Source organism: Mastigoproctus giganteus, chromosome 13 (assembly GCF_048544385.1).
Source record: "Mastigoproctus giganteus isolate SK-2022 chromosome 13, ASM4854438v1, whole genome shotgun sequence".
In the NCBI taxonomy this organism is placed as follows: Eukaryota; Metazoa; Arthropoda; class Arachnida; order Uropygi; family Thelyphonidae; genus Mastigoproctus; species Mastigoproctus giganteus.
In genome coordinates, this window is record NC_143587.1 from 31,942,851 (window position 1) to 31,962,951 (window position 20,101).

General features: G+C 36.8%; 1 protein-coding gene across 1 annotated transcript in view; it reads left to right on the forward strand.

Annotated features, from left to right (window-relative positions):
• Positions 1 to 1,904: 1,904 nt before the first annotated feature.
• The window catches only part of LOC150075924 (NEDD8 ultimate buster 1-like), a 106,839-nt gene continuing 88,642 nt past the window's right edge, over positions 1,905 to 20,101 (forward strand). The window contains exons 1-3 of the mRNA XM_090387201.1: positions 1,905 to 1,960; positions 5,964 to 6,077; positions 18,518 to 18,688. Coding sequence (XP_090243327.1) covers positions 5,964 to 6,077; positions 18,518 to 18,688 — 285 coding nt within the window. The 5' untranslated portion in view covers positions 1,905 to 1,960. The remainder of the gene's footprint in view (positions 1,961 to 5,963; positions 6,078 to 18,517; positions 18,689 to 20,101) is intronic.

A 20,101-nucleotide genomic window follows, 5' to 3' on the forward strand; every position in this document is an offset into this window, starting at 1 on the left:
CCCCCCCTGGGCCTTCAATCTCTCGCCCCACTATAACTTTTGTAACCATGTACGTCAGTCCTGGGACTAAATTTAACTCGAATCCAAAATTCAATCAACCTTTAATACTTTTGGAATAGCATTACTAAAGCGATAAGCCCACGCATAACTTTTTTTTGGCCCTAGCCACTGAAATCTCTGAAAACTAGGTGGCAGGGCCTGCCACTGTAGTAGTAGTAGTAGTAGTAGTGGTGGTGGTGGCATGTGATGCAAGAAAGCATGTGTATGAGCTTATGCAGCATCAGCAAAAAAAAAAAAAAAATCACACCATTCCCTCCAAATGCCTGTCCAGTTCCTCCTTAAATTTATTCAATCTATCAACTTCCACAACGGCAGGTGGAAGTTTGTTCCAACAATTAACCACCCACTGGCTAAAGGCAAATTTCCGCATATCTAATCTACATCTGTCCTTTCTTAATTTGAATTTATGCCCCCTTAGGTTCGTAATCTGAACAAGTGGAAGGATCCCATCAGAATTCAGCGTGCTCAACCCATTCAAGGCCTTATATACCTCAATCGGATCACCGCGCAGGTGCCTAGTCTCCAGCCACTGCAATTTGCAGAACTTAAGCCTCTCTTGGTAAGAGGATCCTTTCATTCCCCTCACCAACAGGAGTGTTGAATATAAAGCTACTGGATACCCTGACCTGCCTCCACGGGCAAAGTGGAGGCAGGTCAGGCAACGATAGGTCCCACCAGGGGCCCAACGGCTAAATGGTGTGAGATACAACATACCATTACACTACACAACAGGACACTGCCCATATACTTTTAATAAATGTCTGGCTTTCACAGACCTTTGTGAAAACCAGACCTACAATGCATACAACGCGGAAATGGGGGAATCCCTGGTGCCGTTAGACATCAAATAATTTTCACTTTACAGTTTATCTAAACATCATTGCTGACCAAGTACACCGTTTCATTGCAACGGTGTTTCCCTCTGGCGGTGCCGCCTTTCAGCAGGATAATACGCCATGCCACACCGCCCGGATTGTTCGAGACATGTTCGCGGAACATGAGGAAGACTTCCAGGTATTGCCCTGGCATCTAAATTTCCCGAGACATTAAATCCCATCGAGCATCTGTGGTTTGTGTTGAAACAGCAACTCCGATCTGCGGCGTCTCAACCACGGACCTTACAGGAGATAAAGGATCTTCTGGTTACGTGTTGGTACCAGATACCACAAGATACATTTAGAAATCTTGTAGCGTCCATACCTTGCCGAATACGAGCTGTTTTGGCTGCACGTGAAGGACCAACATCATATTAGGTAGGTGGTCATAATGTTTTGGCTCATCGGTGTATATTTTCTTTCTCTTCATGTTTTTTTTTTTTTTATATCTGTGACAGAGTTAATTGTGATGAGCGAGGGTTGCTTGTTTTTTTTTCCGTCTTGGAAAGTAGTGTTTTTCATCCTGAGAAACAGGTCAATACAGTAGTCTATAAAATTTACGCAATTTATATATATGATATACTGCCCTCTCGCGGCTTTAGTTAGATGCCTCGTCATGCTACATCAACTCCACTCGAACTTCCGCTGTTTGTAAGGATTTATTTTTAATTAGGCGGAAATTGCACCAGAGTGTTACAGCATAACTTCGAAGTTTTGCGCAGATGAGAAGTGGTATGGCGGCCTCCTGTGGAATTTTGGGTGCTTGTATTTTCCCAACGTCAATCGATTGATTAACAGAGAAATATTTGTTTTAATTTTTGGAAAGAAGTTAAAGACGACTTGGTTTTATTGAATTCATTATTGTCATTCAATGATAACTGTGAGGGGATAAATTTATATAATGTAAACCTGACGCAAGTGATATTGAATGTCTTCTTCATATTTCGGTAAATGTAAGTTTGTACTAGTGGAAACATGTTGATGTAAACCAAGTTTTAAAATTAGCTAAAAACGTTTTTGCAGAGGTAAGAAATGATAAAGAATAATTTGTTAATTTCCTTTTACTCATCCCTTTCAACTTGTCATTATGCGTGGATTTATTACAATATTGAATTACATTTAAAATATGTTTGTGTGAAGTATCATTTTCCTAATGTGTTTAGCCACAAAAGATGGGAAATCTGTGGAGTGCAAAGTGGACTAAGTTCGTGTAATTATCTTGTCGTCGTAGCGATACTCTGCCACTTCATCGCAGATGGAAAGAATTTTCACTGAGTTTTACTTTATATATAATATTTTTAACTCTCTTTAAAAATTCCGTTTTCTTTCTCTTCATGTTTTAAAAACCGAGTTATGCCTCGATCCACACAGTCAGTAACAAATATGGAGCAGACAGAAATTCTAGTCCCACCACCAACAAGAATAATACAAGAACCACTACGGCAATAATACAACGGTAACCGTACACCCCAACACTAAAGATTACTGTTAACAACAAGAACAACCTTAATCCCCCATATCATTAACGTTACTTTTTAAAACTGTCTAGGACGAGTCGTCATTACCCAGAGCCAGGCGACCCTAGTCAGTCAGTATAAGAAAACAATAGATTGCGTCACCGGCTCGAGAATACAAGCACGTGTACTTAAAACCCTTTCAAGTCAATATAAGTCTCATTGACTTTTTAAGTGTATACAGGGACAGCATCAAGGTAAATAAAAATCTCTTCAAGTTTTATCATTTTAACTTACAGTATTTCATATTGGGTAGTAGCATAATCTGTAGAATTTCAAAATTGAAGTCAAAATTAAGATAAAAAATTAAAGATAAACTATATGAACTTGTGACTTTTCTGTTTTACAGACACAAATAAACATTTATAGAGAATCATACCATGAAACATTTTTGTATACATTTCTTAGAAATGTATACAAAATGCAGTAATTAGTGTTTATTTCTTTTAATTTCTTTTTTCATTTCTTTCTTCTTAAGTAAAGAAGTGCTCATTTCTTTACTTAAATTTTATTTCATATTTTATATCTGCATGATATGGCATTAAAGGATCAGACAGGTTATTCTTCCCACATATATAGAAACTACTTTAGAATACATACAATTCATATTCACTGTACTGACTCCTCAAGGTCTTAGTTGCCTAGGGTTCCACCCTGGGGGCTCACATCTGGTGAGTGTGGGCTTGGCACACCCAGGGTCCTGAGCTGGATATCATCATTCTTCTCTTCCTTGGTGATTCCCTTCTACTTCTGACTTTTGTTTTCTCTCTCGGTAATTCTGAATTTTTTTTTTTTTTTTTTTTTTGGCTGGTGCACCATAAGGCTCAGGTTTCCTTGCACCATATGGCTAATAATAATAATAATAGTCTGGCTTTAAGCCACAGGCCAGCTTTTCGAACATGCTTCCTTCTGCAAATATCAGTCCAGCTTTCCAAGTTAATATAAGATAAACAAATTTAAGTGAACAAATGTTTATGGCAGTTTTCTCAGATTCCTCTATGTTAGTCTCATTCCAAATGCATTTATTGTAGTTTGTTCTTGTTCAATTTCTTTTGTAGTATGTTCCAATTACCAGTTTACACTTGTACATACTTGGTGTAGTCTTCTTTCTGTCAGAACCATGATAACTGCACACTGTCGTGTCAGTTAGTATGCTTTATGGTACTAGTTATTTAAAGTGGCTTATTGTGTGCCCATATTAAAAATGCCAAAATGATCAGCATCATTTTGAAAACTCAGAGCAGCTGTGGGAAAAAGAATACTTTTGCATAAAAGTAAATAATTTTTTATTGTGTAGGTGTGATATTGAAGTAGCAAATAAAGAAAAAAGTGACTTTATCAAACACTAAGTGATTGATATATAGAAAAAACTAATTAAAGAACCAATTGTCATATAGATCATTTCAATCACAAGAACAAGTTCTTGTGACTGAAATGATCTTTTGTGACAGTGATATTGTAAAGACAGCTGGCACTGAAGAAGTGGTAAGAAAATGCCATTAAATGTTTAACCCCATTATGTACATATTTCCAATTTGGAAATAAACATAATAATACCAGCATAGGTTTTGTGTGCTTTATTATCTTTAAATAGTCAAGGTTTGTTAAGTCCAACTGATGATATTTTAATTTATGCATTATTTTTTAAAATATATTTTATATGCAGACATGGAATGGTCTGGTGTCTATTATTAATTATGCTGATGTAAAAGGGAAAAAAAATCCATAATTACCTAGAATAACTCTAGAAACACATTCCCGCCCCCCTCCTCAGATAACTGATAATCTATATAATAGTTGTGTAAATTTTGGTAATTAACAGTTTTGTCATTTTGTTATTAGCCTATAACAAAGGGTGGTATAACCATGGACAAAGTCCTATTTCTACAAGGGTAAAAATCTAAAAAGCAACTCAAAGGAGAATAGTGCAGTGTATGAGGAAGAAGAATGCCCATCCTATTTTGTTGTTGCAAAGTGATATAGGCAGTTTATGTGAGGATGCATTAGCATTCATGATGTAGAAATTTCAGATCACCCAATTAATGCTATTCACGACTACTATGTAATAGTTTTGGAATTGATACAGATGGTCCATCTGAAGATGGGGTATTAGTACTATGAAAAATATAATTTGAACATATTATACAAAACCTTACGCTTAAGGTTTTTGTCTGGTGAATTCCTCCTATTGTAACCTCTTCAGAAGATAATACAAAGACAGAATTGAATTGTGTGGAGCAGTTTGTTTTAAGTTTTCATTATTCTTTTTATTTGTGACTATTGATGAGAACTGGATTCACTATTTTAATCCTGAAACCAAGGAATATTCCAAACATTGGAAACATTCTCAGTCATCACCTTTGGGAAAAAAATAAAAGGCAAGAGTGCAAGTGTCTCTGCTGGACACTTGCACTCTTCCCTTTTATTTTTTTTTTCCAAAGATGATGACTGTGTTCCTGTGCTGATTATCTCCAAAAGGACACCACCATTACTGAAACCAACTGCTTGAACCTTTTGACCCATCTGCATGCAGATGTCAAGGAAAAATGGCAAAGGAATGCTGATCAAAGGAAGTGTATTGTTGCCCAACAATGTCTCTGTAACCATGGAGATGTAGCACATGTTCGATGCATCAAAAAGACATTTTTTTTTTTCATCCTTTATTGCATGGTTATCATTTATTTGCCTGATGATAATGCAATGATTGTGAGACCAAGTCATTGTAAACAATGACTTGGTCTCACATTGTGAATATTTATGAACCACCCTTATATTTAAGTTGACATTCTTGACAATTGACTGTTTCACATGTGAATACTATCTTCCTTTTGAAGATAATAGAAATTACTTTATTGTGTCACTGTACTCTTGAGCCAAAAAAAATAAAAAATAAATAATAGTCCCATGTCATATGTATGCTATTGAGTCTTTACTCTACCTCATATCAGTATTCTGCACTGAATCTCATTGGAATGTTCCCATGTAAATTTGCATTGCTTTTATGGATGCCTCTCTTTGAGTCCCATTTTGTAGAATTATTTCTAATCAAAATAATTTAATAAAGATTGTAACAAGCCTTAGTACCATACCAGAGAATTTCAAAATAAAAAATGCATTTTAAATAAAAAAGTAAGTTCAGTTTCAATACATGAATATCACTTTGAAGGGATAAAATCTTGTAAAAATTAGTTATTATTTATTTTTGGAAACTCTCCCTTATGCTTTGAATATTTCTACGATTATTTGAACAGAAAGAATTGTAACTTATTATTATCGACTCATTGTGGGATCACTTTAGATCATCAGATAATGATAATTAGTTTCTTAGACAAGATCTTTTTTATGGGAAAATTTTATATTGTGAAGATGTTTTTTTTTTAAACAGCTATTCAGTGTTCTATGGCGAGTTCAGTAAATATGCAGAGTTAATTACATTATTAAATTTTTCATCTTTTTACTTTTATTTGCTATTGCATTACAATAAATAATTGGATATTTGTTAATTATTTTCAAGATGCCACATGATGCTCCATTAGAGGCAATTAAACAAAAACTAAATAATGAGAAAATTAAACTCTGGCTTCCACCATATACAGGGCAAAATGGTGAAAAAGGCGAATATCCAGAGGTAAGTTATATTCTGAATTTTTCTTCCATAAAGTTCATCTGAACAAAGAAGTGGAGTGTTTTTTTTTTTTTTTTGAGGATTTGAAGGTAAATTTTTTTTTTCTCTTTTTGTTTACCCTTCCCATCTTCCACTTTGTGAAATGCAAACTGTGTAGGTAAAGATAACATAAAGTTTGATCAAAAAAGTTGCAAAATATTAATTTTATTCACTATGATTTAAAGGAAATTAAAAACGCTTCCGCCTTGTGATAGAGTTTAAATGGTTATTGAAGTGAATCACATCACTTTCCACTTAATACTTTGGTGATATTTCAAGTCTCAACTTCATCAGGCCTGTAGGGGAAGTTAAAACATGAGGGAAATCAAATTAGCAAATTGTAGGGTTACAAGAGGATTGCATTATGAAGTTATAATAATGAATTTTATTAGCATATACAGCTAGGCCTCGCATAATGCTAGTTCGATTAACGCGATATTCAGTTAACGCTATTTGAAAAATGATACCACTTTTCACTTTACACAATGCAAATTTCCAGTTAACGTGATCTTTTTTTTTTTATGCGATAGTTGAAAAAGATTTGAATCACGCGTTAAGCTTACCGCAAGTCGTACGGTCAATAAACAAATGTTTGCCTGCTGCCCGCCTCGGTGTGTTCCATCAACCATCGGAAGAAGACGTGTTTGTCTACTGCTAATAAAGTCAATGCAGACTTGCATTTAAAAATTCAAATTTTTAAATGAGCCAGATGAAAATGTTACCGCGAAGGAGATAACTGTAAAAGAATTAGATGAAATCTTTCGTATTGCATAGAACCTCAAACAAAAGGTTTGATGTTCTCTGCGATATTTATTTCGCCAGGGCCCAGAGAAGATTGTTGTCGGCTATCGGAAATTGATTGAGAAAAGAGAAAGTCAACACTGTTCAAATATTTCCGCTACTGTAATTTCTTCATTGTGTATTTTATGTCAGAGGTTCCCAAAGTTACTCGGTTCACGGTGCCTTTAATGTCTTAGTAATTTTTTCATGGCGCACCCAGACCAAAAGAAATACCTAACAGTTTCGTTTAGTAGTTAGGTCCAAACAACTTAATAAGAAATGCTGAAACTGTGAACTACCTCAAGCTAGTAGTTCGCACAGTGTCCGACAGATGTCAAGTATCGCTGTGTTTCCCTCGAAAATTTAAAATATTCCGCGGCGCACAGTTTAAGAACCGCTGTTTTATGCAATAAACATTTAATTCCATAATTATTTTCATTATCTTTTACATTGTATACAGTTAAAAAGTTATTTAAAAGGTATTTTTAAAATTCTTTATGGACATTTCAGAGGGTCAAGGACCAATTATAATTTTTCCTATTGGTTATTATATTCGATTAACGCGTTTCCGCTTTGCGTGATGCCCTTGCAGGATGAATTAATCGCGTTAATCGAGGCCCGCCTGTATAGCATCAGCCAAAAAAAAACCCTACCTGTTTCACCCATCCATTCACTTTAAAAGTTAGTCTAATTCACCCTTGAATTTATTTAAACTATCAACTTCCACAACAACAGATGGAAGTTTGTTTCCAGCAATCAACCACCCGCTCCCGCTGGCTAAAGGAAAATTTCCGTACATATATTCTACAACTGTCTTTCCTCAATTTGAATTTATTCCCACTCAGGTGCAGAATCTGAGCAAGAATCCCTGTCAGAGACTTGGAAATTTGGAATCTCCTCTTTTCGATCTTCTCTGGCTTAAAATCTCTCTACCTCATTGTGTCAATGTCTTTACTGTTCTCCCAACTCCACTAATCACTTGGAGCTCTTTGCAACTTGACTTTCTCCAGTCCAACTTTCCTAACAGTGAGGTAATTTTGCTTGGTGATTTTAAGGTTCACAACTCCAGCTGGCTTCTGTTTTCTAGTCACACCAACACAGCTGGTCGAGATGCTGATGCTTTTGCAATGACCTTGCACAGATTGTTTATTTACCTACAAGAATACCGGACAATCCTAACCATACAGCCAACACACTTGATCTTTTTCTCACAAACAACCTTTCTAAGTACACAGTTGAAGTGAGTGGTCCTTTAGGCACCTCAGATCACAACTTGGTGATTGTCTCTTCTCCAAAGAAGCCTTTATCTCATGGCTATTCCCAACCTCGTATTGTTTGGCATTACAAGAATGCAAAATGGGATGACCTGCGAGATTTCTTTTCCTTAGCCGGATTACTGTTTCAAAACTTCTGATGTCAACGTTTGCTCAGATTGTGTCAGTGAAATTATTCTTGTAGGAATGGAATCCTTTATTCCACACTCCACTTTAAAATCTCATCCTTTATCTAAACCTTGGATTTTCCTATAAATGTGCTAAGGCTGTTCAAGAGAAGAATGTTGCATATTGTAATTGTCTTGTTTCCAATTATTCAGTTTCATTTTCTGCCTACACCAAAGCTCGCAACATTTGTAAAGCAGTCATTAATCAGTCCAAACTAGATTTTGAACAGGCTAAGAGTAGTTAACTTCTTGCCCTAACGATAGCCGAGCATTCTGGTCTCTTGCCAAAGCTATTGGCCGCAACTTTTGCCCATATCTGCTCCCACCTGTCAAAACCAGATGGTTCTGTTGTCACTTCAGCCAAGGATAAAGCTGACCTGCTAGCATCTCATTTTTCTTCCAACCCATGTATTAATGATCTTGGTAAAACACCTCCCACCATTCCCAACACGCTCCATTCAATGCCTCCTGTGGTCTTCCGCCAAAAGGATGTCAGAAGGATTTTGACGAATGTCGATGCCAAGGAAGCTCCACGTCCTGATGGTATTTCTCCACTTGTTCTCAAAACCTGTGCTCCTGAACTTACTCCTGTTCTTTGGTGCCTTTTTTTACTTTCTTATTCCAAAGGTGTTTTTCCTTCTGCTTGGAAATTTGTTCATATCCAGCCAGTTCCTAAAAAGGATGACAAGTCCCTCCCATCAAATTATCATCCCATTGAAATTACTTCTATTCTTTCTAAAGCAATGGAGAAATCAATTAACTGCCAACTCCTAAACTACCTAGAAACCTTCTGTCTGATCAACGATCACCAGTGTGGATTCCATCAGTGTAGATCCATTGGTGATATTCTGGCTTATGTTACCCATTTATGGACTGATTCAATGGAAAAGTTTGGTGAAACACAAACAGTTGCTCTTGACATCTCAAAGGCTTTCGATTGTATTTGGCATAAAGGTCTAAACAAGCTTCCATCTTATGGTTTGCCAACTGTTTTTTGTAATTGGTTATCTAGTTTTCTCTCTGATCGCTCACTGAGGGTGATGGTAGATGGCTCTCTGTCTTCTAACTTCTCTACTAATGCTGGTGTCCCCCAAGGTTCAGTTCTTTCCCCCACTCTTTTCCTCTTGTATATTAATGACCTTCCATTGACTGGAAATCCTATCCATAGTTTTGCCGATGATAGCACATTGCATTCCACTTTCCATTTTGAGAAACCTTGTCCTGCTCAATCAGCTTCAACTTCTCAAATATCTGCTACCGATTCCTTAAATGCCAGTCTCCAGGTAATTCACCATTGGGGCAAAGACAACTTAGTTGATTTCAATTCTTCTAAAACTCAGTCTTGTCTTATATCTCACAAAAAGGATTCTTCTTCTCCTATGCTTATATTTGGTGACACTCCGATTTTTAGGCAAAATGATATATCTCTTTTGGGTATCACCCTGAATTCTAATCTCTCTTGGCACAGGCACATTACAAATATTGCTTTCTCCGCATCTAAAACACTTGTTCTCTTTCGCTCTCAGCATTACTTTTCTTCCAAACTGCTGTTCACTCTGTACAAATCACAAATCTGCCCTACCATGGAATATTGTTCCCATGTCTGGAGCGGTGCCCCAAAACCTCTCTCATGCTTCTAGATTCCATTCAGAAGAGGGCAGTTAGGTTAATTAATGACTCCTCTCTAACAGAGTCCACTCTCTGTCTCATAGACGTACTGTTTCTGCTGCATGCCTTTTTTACAGATACTTCCATGGGCACTGTTCTGAATTGGCTTCTATAATTCCTGCTCTCTCTTTCAAAACAGTCTGAACACGTGCCACTACCAGCCAACATCCATTTACTGTCCAACTTCAAACTCACAGAACTAACTTTTCATCTTCCTCGTTTATTCATTCAACTGCCGTTTTCTGGAACAACCGTCCTTCATACATTTTTCTTGAAAATTACTGTCTACAGAAGTTCAAATCTAATGTCAACAAATATCTTCTTTCGTCTTCTCAACCTCCAACCCAAGCATGGCAGTAAGTACTATAAGTTATTAGTAATGGCCACAAAGGTGCAAGAAAGCCTATGGCTTATGTTGCACCAGCCAAAAAAAAAAAAATAATAATAATAATAAAATAAAATAACAAAAAATACATAAATAATAAGAATAAAAACAAATTAATAACAATAAGAAGAAAATTTAAAAAATAATAATAATTAATAAGAGAAAAGGAAATGGACAACCTATGCATTTCCCTCCTCCCTTAGGTAATTATCCAGCTGACCTTTGAATTTACCCAGACTGTCAGCCTAGGGGGCTTAGAGGGGAACAGGTATCCTGTGTGTTATCAGACACTCAGCCTAAAACACTGATGGATCCAATATCTCTCTATTACAGAAGATTTAGGAGAAGTCTGGTTGGCCTGCCTCCCTAAAATCCACTCATGCACACCTTCTCGATGGTAAGCCCTGTTACGTCACTTAGGTGGCAACGAACGTGTAGAGTGGTTCTCCTCAAGAAGCCTTGTCAGCGTGAAGAGGAAAAGACCAAACCCTCCAGCAATGAGAGCACAACAATACAAATGGCCCTCAGTCCCCAGCAGCTTTCACTCTCCCTCTTACGGCAGCGAGAGGATCAGAGTGGAGGCAGAGGGTGCTAAGAATCTCTGGGTACGACCAGGCTGCCATGCACGGAAATTGAACTTGGCCTGTTATAACGTATGATCACTCATCGGTGAAGACAGGATATTAGAGCTGGAAAAGGAATTAGAAAATGTGAATTGGAATATCATCGGTTTGGCTGAAACAAGAAGAAGAAATGAATCACTTATAAGTTTATCAAGTGGAAATCTGCTGTACACCAATGGAAACAGTGAAAGGAGTGAAGGTGGAGTTGGGTTTCTGGTCCATAAAGATTTTAAAAACAACATTTTGGAATTCAAAAGTACATCACCAAGGGTGTCAAGACTAATATTCAAGATTTCTAAGAGGTACAGGCTAAAGATTATAATGATTTATGCACCAACATCGAGCCATGATGATGAAGAGGTTGAAGAAATGTACACTGAAATTGAGAGTCTTCTAGATGAGCAGAAAACCCACTACACTATTATTATGGGGGACTTCAATGTTAAGGTTGGAAAAAGGCAAAACAGCGCAGAAAGAGGAACTATAGGAAATTTTGGAATTGGTGAAAGAAATAAAAGAGGTGAAAGACTTGTGGAATTTGCAGAATCTCAAGGAATGTCAGTAATGAACACTTTTTTCAAGAAAAGGGTAAACAGAAAGTGGACAGAAGAGTCCAAATGGATTAACAACTAATGAAATCGACTTCATCCTCACTAACAGAAGATATATTGTGAATGATGTTACCGTCCTGAATAAGGTAAATGTTGGAAGTGATCACAGAATGGTAAGATGTACACTTGATATAGATGTAGGAAACGAAAGGAAAAAACTGACTCGAGTAAATAATACAAAGGTCTTTGAAATGATAGAGGAGGAGAAAAAGCAGTATGTACTGGAACTTAAGAACAAGTTTGAGCTTCTGCAGACTGCTCAGGACCAAGATATCGACGAGGAATATTACAACTTTCTGAAAGTGATAAAGACCAAGAAACCTATAGGGAAACAGAAATCCAAAGAAGAAAAAATTAGTCAAGAAACACTTGTCATGATGAACCAAAGACGACAAATGAAGAGCAAGAAAAACACTGACAGGGAGAAAATTGAGTATACTGAGTTATGCAAAGCCATTAGAAAGAGACTCAGAGAGGACATAAGAAGATTTAACACAAGAAAAGTAGAACAAGCATTAAGGGAAAACAAAGGATTTAAATCAGCAGCCATGAGCAGTAATACAGAAAGACAAATGATACTGAAACTGAAGAATAGCGATGGTGTACTTATAAACAGCAGAGAAGGCATAATTCAAATAGCAGAAGACTACTATAGAGAATTATACAAGGAGCGAGGGAATGATACCAGCAGTGGGGAAGATGGATTGCAAAGTAGCAACACATACGACATACCGGATATTCTTCCTGATGAGGTAGAACATGCATTGAAGAAAATGAAGAATCGGAAAGCCCCGGGGGAAGATGAAGTTACTGTAGAGTTGTTAAAATTGGGAGGAAGAGACATAACACAAAAACTGGCAAGGCTCTTCACAAAGTGCATTAGAAAAGGTGTGACGCCTAAGCAGTGGAATAATGCAATCATAGTTTTGCTGCATAAGAAAGGAGATAAATCAGAAATTGGAAATTATAGACCAATTAGCTTGTTATCCCATATCTACAAGTTGTTCACAAGGGTCATTACTAACAGATTAGAAAGAATACTTGATGAGAATCAACCGAAAGAGCAAGCTGGCTTTAGGACAGGATTCTCAACTATGGATCACCTTCACGTAATATCACAGCTAATGGAGAAAGCAAATGAATATAAAACACCATTATGCCTGGCATTTGTGGATTATGAAAAGGCATTTGACTCCATACAGCATAAGGCAATGTTTCGGGCACTGGAAAGACAAGGCATAGATACTCCATATATTATGATTTTGAAGAAAATATATGAGAGTGCTACATCCTTTATTAGACTAGACAAAGACAGTAGCAAATTTAAAATCGAGAAAGGAGTTCGACAAGGAGACACAATATCTCCGAAGCTGTTTACTGCTGCCCTTGAGGAAGCTTTCAGAAGATTAGACTGGTCGCAGAAAGGAGTCAATGTGAACGGAGAGTACCTAAACCATTTACGATTTGCAGATGACATTGTGGTCATAAGCCACGATCCCAAAGAATTAGAGGAAAATCTTAATCAGTTATGCACAGTTAGTAAGGATTTTGGACTAAAGATGAATATGGCTAAAACAAAAGTAATGATGAACAAGTATGCCACGGAAAGGGAAATAATGATTGAAGGAGCAGTAATTGAAAAGGTGGAGTCATATACTTATCTGGGACAAGTTATTAGCTGTAATAATGATAAATGGCTGGAAGTCAAGAGAAGAATAAATTTTGGATGGATATCCCAGTTTGTCTGAAACGTAAAATAATGAATCAATGTATACTCCCCACCATGACTTATGGAAGTGAAACTTGGGCACTCACCAAAAGAATGGAAGAGAAGCTAAGAACTACACAGCGAAGAATGGAACGAATTATATTGGAAATCAGACTGTTAGATAAGAAGAGAAACACATGGATTAGGCAGCAAACTCAAGTAAAGGACATTCTTATCAAAACTAAAGAACTAAAATGGTCTTGGGCAGGACACCTAGCTCGAAGACATGATGACAGATGGACTAAGAAAATAACAGAATGGTACCCAAGAGGAGCTAGAAGAAAACCTGGAAGACAAAGGCGGAGATGGATAGATGAAATTCATGAGTTTTTGAGTAGTAAATGGATGGCCAGTGCTCAAAACAGAAGGAACTGGAAAGTTGCTGGAGAGGCCTTCATCCTGCAGTGGATTGAAAATGACTGATGATGATGATGATGATGTCAGCCTAGATCTACCACCCATGTAGGTAACTTATTCCAGTAATTCATAACTCACTGGCTAAAATAAAACTTCCTGCAATCCAGTCACAACTCCCCCATAACTTTAAATTAACGCCCCTAGTTCTAGAATCATTTATAACCATGAAAATTTCGTCCTTATTCATTTTGCATATTCCTCTCAGGGCCTTAAACACCTCAATCACATCTCCTCTAAGGTGCCGAGTTTCCAAGCTCTGCAATTCCCATATTAGCATTAGCAAGGGCACATGATGCAAGAAAGCAAGTTGATATAGCATCAGCAAAAAAAAACACACACCTTTCTCATTTCACCCATACGCTAGCTCCAAATGTTTTTCCAGTACTGCCTTGAATCTGTTTAAGCTATCAACTTCTACAACGACAGATGGAAGTTTGTTCCAGCAATCAACCACCTGCTGGCTAAAGGCAAACGTCTGCACATCTATCCTACAACTGTCGTTCCTCAATTTGAATTTCTGCCCTCTCAGGCGATTATTCTGAGCAAGAGGAAGAGTCCTATCAGCATTGAGCATGCTCAAACCATTCAAGGCTTTTTACACCTCAATTAGATCACCTCGCAGGTGCCTAGTCTCCAGACACTGTAATTTGCAAAACTTAAGCCTTTCTTTGTAAGAGCACCCCTTTGTTCCATTCACTAATTTTGTTGCCCTTCTCTGTACTCATTCCAACAGCGCTACATCCTTCTTAAAATGAGGCCTCCAGACCTGTATACAGTACTCAAGATGTGGCCTGACCATTGCCTTATACAAGGGGATAATCACCTCCTTATCCCTGCTAGAAAAATTCCTGTATATCATTGACAAGACACCATGAGCTACTATTGCACTGCTCAGAAAACTTCATATTTGCTTGCATAATCACCCCCAGGTCCTTTTCACTCTCTACCACTATCAGTGTAGTACCACACAGTTGATACATTACTGCTTCCCATATGCAGTACTTTTCATTTGTCAATGTTAAAACTTCAGTTGCCACCTCTCGCCCATCTGCTCAACTTTTCTAGATCCGTTGCAGCAGCGTACTGTCATTAGTGTCATTAACAACCCTGCCGACCTTTGTATCGTCTGCAAACTTGGAAATTAAGCCTGATGTACCATCATCAATATCATTAATGCCAAAGTATAATTAGTCTCTTGGTACACCCGGCCGGCGTCTCCTTTGCTAGGTATGGTAACGTCGGGTCCCACTGGGGGCCCGGCGGCCAACAGGCCAGATGAACAATGGGCAGAACAAACTACATACCACATGGCCCATACATTATTTTTAAACCTCTGGCGTAGACAGGGTACTGTCACTCGATACATAGAACATACGCGGAGATGGGAGAAATCCCCGGAGCCGTCAGACCCTCAACGTAACTATACCTATACCTACCTATCATTAATGAATACAGAAAACAACAATGCACTGAACCCTGGGAGACTCTGCTAATAACATTAGTCCACAAAGAGCAGTGTCCATTGATTACTACTCACTGCCTTCTCCCACTCAACCATCCCTTTATCCATAGTAGCAATTTGCCTCCAATGCCACACTTCTCCAATTTTTGCAGCAGTCTTCCATGTGCAACAGTAACAAAAGCATTTCTAAGGTCCAAACAACCCTTCCAAAAACCCTTCCCTTTACCCCCGATGGTAGCTACTTCTTTGAGTAAATCCCACTTCAGCACACTGTGATCACTGTCACCTAATGGTTCCTCTATCTGTAGATTTTTAATGCATGAAAAATCACTACTGATAATCAAATCAAGAGTATTGCTCCCTCTAGTTGCCTCCCGAACATGCTGATGTAGAAAACAATCATCCAATAAATCCACAAAAGCCCTGCCTTGAATGGTTTGAGCAGGCTCAATGCTGATGGTATTCTTTCTCTTGCTCAGATTACGAACCTGAGGGGGCATAAACTCAAATTGAGGAAAGTCAGTTGTAGAATAAATGTGCGGAAATTTGTTTTTAGCCAGCTGGTAGTTGATTGCTGGAACAAACTTCCATCTGTTGTTGTGGAAGTCGATAGCTTTTTTTTTTTTGATTTGGTAGTTGTTGGCGCATCGGCTTCTGTGGCCATATTGCACCTCCCAAGGTTTTTGCAGTACTTTGATCCAAGCCCGAGGTGGGAATCGAACCCGCGACCTTTGGGTTGCCGGGTAGGTACTTTACCCACTCGGCTAGCCCGGTCGGCTAGTCGATAGCTTAAATAAATTCAAGCAAGAACTAGACACTGTTGGAGTGAATGGATGGGTGAAACAAGAAGGGTGAGCGTCGACGTTGAGCTTTCTACATGTAATTATTGAGTTAATCTTCTTATTCATTTGTTAATTAATGAATTTTAATACAATATTGGCATTAAGTTAGGATTTAAATGTTTGTATATTACAAACTTACAAAGAATATTTTATGAGAAATTGTCCACAAGGAATATTTAGAAAATTTTAATTTGGAAAGCAGAAGGACCACCTTGTGTTATAGAAATGTGGTGCACAAAAAACACAGAAAATTACAGAAAATTAACTGTGAAGGGGGTGGGAATATTGAAGTAATCTAAATTCTAAAGAAGAATTATAGGCTACCTTTTAATAGGGTTGACTTCAACCAAAGGTTAGTAAAAACAGTCACACCTTGTCAGTTCAGCTAGCCCAGTATTGCAGTCTGCTTCAAGTGCTCTCTCTCCAGCATTCAGCTAAGCCTTTCTTCAATCTTACTTATTTAATAATCCTTCTTTAGCTCTTATTTCCATATTCCCCCTCCACCATTCAGAGTTAACTTACTGTAATTTTCTGGTTTTTTTTTTTTTTTTTCACCTCCTTTCTGTAACACCAGGTGGTCCTTTTGCTTAATTTCTTGGAAAATATCCTTTGTAATTTTGTAAAGAATTTAATTTATACCAATTTATCTTAACTTAATGCTAATATTGTATTAAAATTCATTAATGTAACTGCATAATGCAATCCTGTTGTTACCCTGTAATGTGCTAATTTAATTTCTTTCATGTTTTAACTCTTATAGTGTACAATTTCTACTAGGTCTTTTTCATTCCATACTATCTTGAGTGTGATACCACTCAATAACTGGTATCTTATGCTGGAATTGCTGTTACCCATATGCAGTACCTTCCGTAGCGGAGTAGTCAGGAGTGGGAGTGCAGTAGCACATGCTCTTTGAGTAGACCGGGGTTCAAGCCTCTGACTGCTAAATACGGTCGACCTGCCAACCCGCACTGGGCCAGCTTGGCAGATTATGGTCCATTTCCCTCAGCATGAATCGTTGAGGAGGCTTCCATCCTGCAGTGGGTTGATAATAGCTGCAGTTTACTTTTTTTTTTTTTTTTTAACATCTATCATTGTTAAACCTCAATTGGCATTTCTCAGCCTACTTGTCTAATTTTTCTAGGTCTTCTTGCTTTAGCATACCCTGATTCCTCTTATTAACCACCTTTCTCACCTTTGTGTCATCAGCAGACTTAGATATCAAACTTGCTGTGTCTTCATCAGTAATGTTAATAAATATTGAAAACAACAAAATTGTTTTCAATATTTATTTGTGAGGGACTTTCAATATTTATTATCTGTGAGGGACTACTAATGACATTAATCTAAGAAGAGCAGTGCCCTAAATATTTAACAAACATTTTTATGAATTTTGAAAATTTTACGAAAACTTTACTCCACAAAGTCAGCATTCAGTGTAAAACTCACTGCCCAGGGCCCAGACATGTTCAAGGAATCACTCCTGAAAGAGTTAATGAATAATTGAGAGTTTATTTTTATATATTTAAGTTAGCAATTTGTGTTGATATCAGGCTAGCAATTTGTGGTCATATAGACACTTGCAGAAATTGTCATTGCTGTTACGTTAGTATTTGTAGTACGGTACTGAGAGAGAGAGAGAGAGAGAGAGAGAGAGAGAGAGAGAGAGAGAGAGAGAGAGAGAGAGAGAGGAGAAGAAGAAGAAGAACAAGATGATGAAGATATAATGTGATTGAATATACTTGCTCTGTATGAAGTCTTATTTTGTGATTCTGTGATTGAATTACAGAATTTATTTCCTTTGGAGAAACTTTTAAATATTCTCTATTGTGTGAAGAAATACTCTTGGTTGTCAGATCCTCTGATGACTAAGGGGATGAATTAGTTATTTTAAATGTTTTTGCTTTGATTTCAGAAGGTTGTATCATAATCCACCAATGATAGATAGCTCAATAAAAAAAATCCTTATCTTTCTAAGAAAAATTATTTTTTTTAATTGATTGTGCCTAAGAGCAAGCCATTGCAATCACTTATTCATTTCTGGTTCAGTTTTATGTTATTAAAAGTAGTCACAAATTTAAAAAAAAAAAAAAAAAAATGTTTTTATTTATACTCCGGCATGACCACCAGGTCAGTGGAGTTTACAATAAATCATCAATACAAACTTTAATCGTATTTAGCAGTCAGCTTGAACCCTGGTCCACTCAAAGATCGCATGCTACTGCACTCTCGCTCCTGATCACTCAACTACATCAGGCGTAATTTGTGTTATTGATATGTGCCCCATCAGTGACACACAAAATTCTTCTGTTATAGTTGTGCTTAACACATTAAAGAAATAAAACTATAATCAAATTAAAAAATAGTTTTAAATTTAAGTTTCTTAGCATTTAGCTCTGTCTTATAGGAAATGATTCAGCGTTACTCTGTGGAATTAGAGTTAATACCAGATATAGTGATTGCATTACTAGAAGAATTAAGGGAAAATGCTTTGAGAAATCTTGCTGCTCGCACAAAGTTTCAGCAAACAGGGGTGGCTACGCTGAAGTTGAAAGTTACCACTTCTAAGGACCATCAGGTTAGTTGTTTTACTCTTCTTTTGTTTAGCTTGGAAAATATAATTACTTACTAGAAATAAAGCTTCTGTATACATAATATAAGATATTAACCCTAGGAGAAATAATATTAAGCACTACTTAAATGATGAAATCATTTAAGCCTTATTCTGATGAACAGGTATAGACATTTCCATTCTGATTACACAGATACTCCATTAGCTAATACTTTGAACCCATGAAGTTTTCATTGAGGAAGGATATATTTAATCAAATTGGATATATTTGGTATTTTTCTGGATCTAATAGTGATATCATTCTCTAGGATGCTGAGAGTGTAGATGGGAGGACTGGCCTACCTTCCCATGGTTAGAGACAAATACCATGAGCAGCTTTTCTGGTGATTGCTGCTTCCAAGTAGCCAGAACAACACAACAACAACATAACACACATATCCTTAGTAGTTTCCATAATAGTTTGTAAATTGAAAGTGATTTTTCTGTAATATTACTTTTCAACCTTCAGTTGTGGATCCACCTGAAAACCAAAATTTTTCCGTAGAACTTCTACTTATTTCCAAAAAAAAAAATTAAAAAGTAATGTGTATATATATATATATATATATATATATATAAAAGTTAAAATTTCCAGGTCATTTTCTAGAGCTTGATATTGCAGAGTATATATTGAAAACTGTTGATTTACAGTAGAACCCGGCTAAGAAGTTTTTCGAGGGACTGGAGGTTTAGAACTTCTTACACATGAAATATTAACTATACAAATAAAAATGAAAAGATACACATACATAAGTTAAAGACGATTTTAAGTACTATTTCAGAATTTATAAATATTTATTTATATAAATTTTACTCTGCCTATGGGAAACTTTTATAAATATTTTACTCTGCCTAAAAAAAAAATTTTAAACTGAGGATTTCTAATTGCTTAACATTCTGTTCATTAAACTTATTACCAAGTTGGAAGAATGAGCTCCTTTGGAGTTTCAACATACCTTAAAAGATCAGAATTACAATAAGACACAGCAAGAATCCACTAAGTAATTCTGAACCATTCACTACCATCAGAACTTAATGCTTAATATGGTCTACATATCCAATTATGGATATCAATAAAAACAATTGCAATATGTCACTTCCATTGTATCAAAATGTTTTAGCATTGAAAGCCTCAGACTACAGAAATTTCACTAATCGAACAAGTTAGTGCACAGCATCATTTTAGTTCGTAGTAAACTACTGAGGTAAGTGAAATGGCATCGTTTTTGTTATATCTCATATTTTGAGTGTCTTCACAACGAGTTGCACTGATATTGAACTACCTTGAATAAGCAACGCTCCAACAATGGCTTCTCGAATAAGCATTGCTCCGACAATGGATTCTCGAATAGGCAACACTTTGCCAATAGATTCTCGGCA